Here is a 2,329-nt window from a genome sequence, read left to right as displayed (position 1 = left end):
TGGACTTATCGATCAAATATATCACCTGACCCTCAGATATATACTGAAATATACCTTCTCATATTCGAAATATACCGTAAATAAAAAAATGAACTGAACCTTAAGGGCCCCTTGACATTAGACTTTGCTGAGTAGCTGGAGAAATAGAGATAGCCTTATGAGAAATGCCTGCAGTCAGAGCGCAAGAAGTATATGCGTCAAGCTGTCTTCCCAGTTGAGCTGGGGGGGGGGGCATCAACTATTTTTATTATAACAGGCAACTTTAAACCCCATGGTCCATCTGAGGGCTAATCAACACGCTGTATTGTTGTTTCACCCACACTTACTGCGCTGAGCCCTTTCACTCGCACTTATTTTAAACATTGTTAAAGCCTAGTACTCAGATCCAAAAAATGTTTTCTAGCAAACAAATGTCATATATTCTTCTAGCGGCCAGTGGTGTGACCAGAGGTGTGTACTGTATTCCGAACGGTTACACTGCTCAGACAGCTGCTTGGTTTTGTCACTAACCATACAGTATACTGTATGGTTAGTGGTTTTGTTTAAAGTTCATAAAAAGCACTTCTTCGGATGGGGTCGCTTTTCCCCAGGCATATCATGGGCTTCCCAATATTTTATTGGCAAAGTAATGTGTCTGACAATCAGCAGCAGCAGATGGCGACGCCTCCCATGCCAACCACCGTGAAGACGAAATGTTTTGAAAGCAATATTTGGTTTATAAATTGTTTATAAAATTAAAAGTTCCTCCTCTCAACCCACCAATACTAAACGGATGCTGGCTCTCCTTCAGCGACAATGGCTGCAATTCGTCTGAGAGACTCCGACCAATGGATGTCACAGCACACTGGTCACGCAACTATACTAAACGGAAACGTGATTGTCCCAACAAAAACGTACTCCTGTGTTCCGAGGGAGTACATAGATACTCCTTTTGAAATAATTATCCCCCACAGAGACAACTGGCTCGAGGGACCACCTGGCCCAGACGGAGCCATACAAATCTTCACAGATGGCTCAAAACTGGACAATAAGGTCGGAGGGGGAATCTACTCCGAACAGCTAAACATAAGACACTCTTTCAGGCTTCCAGATCACTCCAGTGTCTTCCAAGCGGAGTTCATAGCGATCAACGAAGCCTTGGGGTGGCTTTGTGAAATTGCCACTACGGCATCTCATTTAAACATTTATGTAGATAGTTTGTTTGCTTAATGGCAATTTATTTATAAGTATGGATTTTGAACTTAATATATATTTCTTAGCTCCAAGTACAATTTGTGGTACAGTTATGTTCTTAACTTATGTGTGTGATTTTCGTACGATGCGTGGCTGAATTACGACTGACTGTCTCTGACTCTCGACTTCGACTGATCTCGCTTCTTTGCTCTCGGCTCTTTCAGAGCCGAAGGCTGCCTATACAGACGACGGAGGGAAAAAAAGGTGGATAGATACTAGAAAAATAGCCGATGGTATTTGCTGGTATTCGTTGGTATGTTGCTAGCCGCTTGAAAAAGATATCATTGTATCTCCGCCAGGTACCCTAGCAAACACAAACGTAAACATTTCAAAGAACCAAATGAAATATTTAAATAATGAAGACAAATATAATCTAATTAAGGCAGCTATATGAAGGAAAATTATATGGATATGAAAATATATTTTTCAAAACATGTTTTCTTCACGGTGGTCGCTGGCGGTTGCACGAGAGGCGTCGCCATTTGATGCAGCTGATAATAATAACGTGCAGCGAGAGAACTGCATTTCATTCACTTTATTTATTTTAATAATTGTATTAACATAAACAGCTGACTAGCCGTGTAACCGTAGGTCATGCAAACCTGGTCACCGTCGCCCGCTAGCAACATATATAGCACTTTTTGCTAGCAGACATTTTTTGGAACTACAGTGCAGATTCTGCACCTGACCAAATCGGCACGCACACGCCCGAGGAAGATGGCCCAGACCAATCGGTATTTTGCCATGGATTGTTAGATGGCTGAAGTGGGCCACAATGGGCAGGAGGACATCCTGGCCTAAATCTCGATTGTCAATAGGTCGGGCATTGAGCGGTCCATTAAATTGCGCCATGGAACCTCCAGCATGGAGGGATGAAAGTATTGGGAGCCATGATCCTTGAAGTCGTGGTTGGCCCTGCGATTGAAACCTCCTCCTCCTCGATCAAAGTTCCGACCACGACCCTAACCATACGGCTGTAGTTGTTGCTGGCGGGGTCGCTGCATCTGCTCCTTGTTATAATAGAAATGTAGAATTCTTACCTTTGCAGTTTTGCCCTCGGGAAAGCAAAAATTGGGATGCTCTGGCTGTTCCATTC

The 2,329-nt window shown here is 43.2% G+C and overlaps 1 protein-coding gene across 1 annotated transcript; it reads left to right on the top strand.

Moving 5' to 3' along the window:
• Positions 1-746: 746 nt before the first annotated feature.
• On the top strand, positions 747-1,251 carry LOC111070830. The gene is made up of 2 exons (XM_022361788.2): positions 747-893; positions 954-1,251. The coding sequence occupies exons 1-2, from the start codon at positions 796-798 to the stop codon at positions 1,207-1,209; spliced, it is 354 nt and encodes a 117-aa protein (XP_022217480.1). The 5' UTR covers positions 747-795; the 3' UTR covers positions 1,210-1,251.
• Positions 1,252-2,329: the final 1,078 nt, after the last annotated feature.

The sequence above is a fragment of the Drosophila obscura genome, unplaced genomic scaffold, assembly GCF_018151105.1.
Source record: "Drosophila obscura isolate BZ-5 IFL unplaced genomic scaffold, ASM1815110v1 contig_187, whole genome shotgun sequence".
Taxonomy (NCBI): domain Eukaryota; kingdom Metazoa; phylum Arthropoda; class Insecta; order Diptera; family Drosophilidae; genus Drosophila; species Drosophila obscura.
Note: the sequence above shows the minus strand (reverse complement) of the source record. Positions and strands in the feature narration are given on the sequence as shown.

Coding starts and splice junctions, on each gene's coding strand:
- LOC111070830 (XM_022361788.2), top strand. CDS start 796: ATGGCTGCAATTCGTCTGAGAGACTCCGACCAATGGATGTCACAGCAC. Junction 894..953: donor GTGATTGTCCCAACAAAAAC/GTACTCCTGTGT, acceptor TATCCCCCACAG/AGACAACTGGCTCGAGGGAC.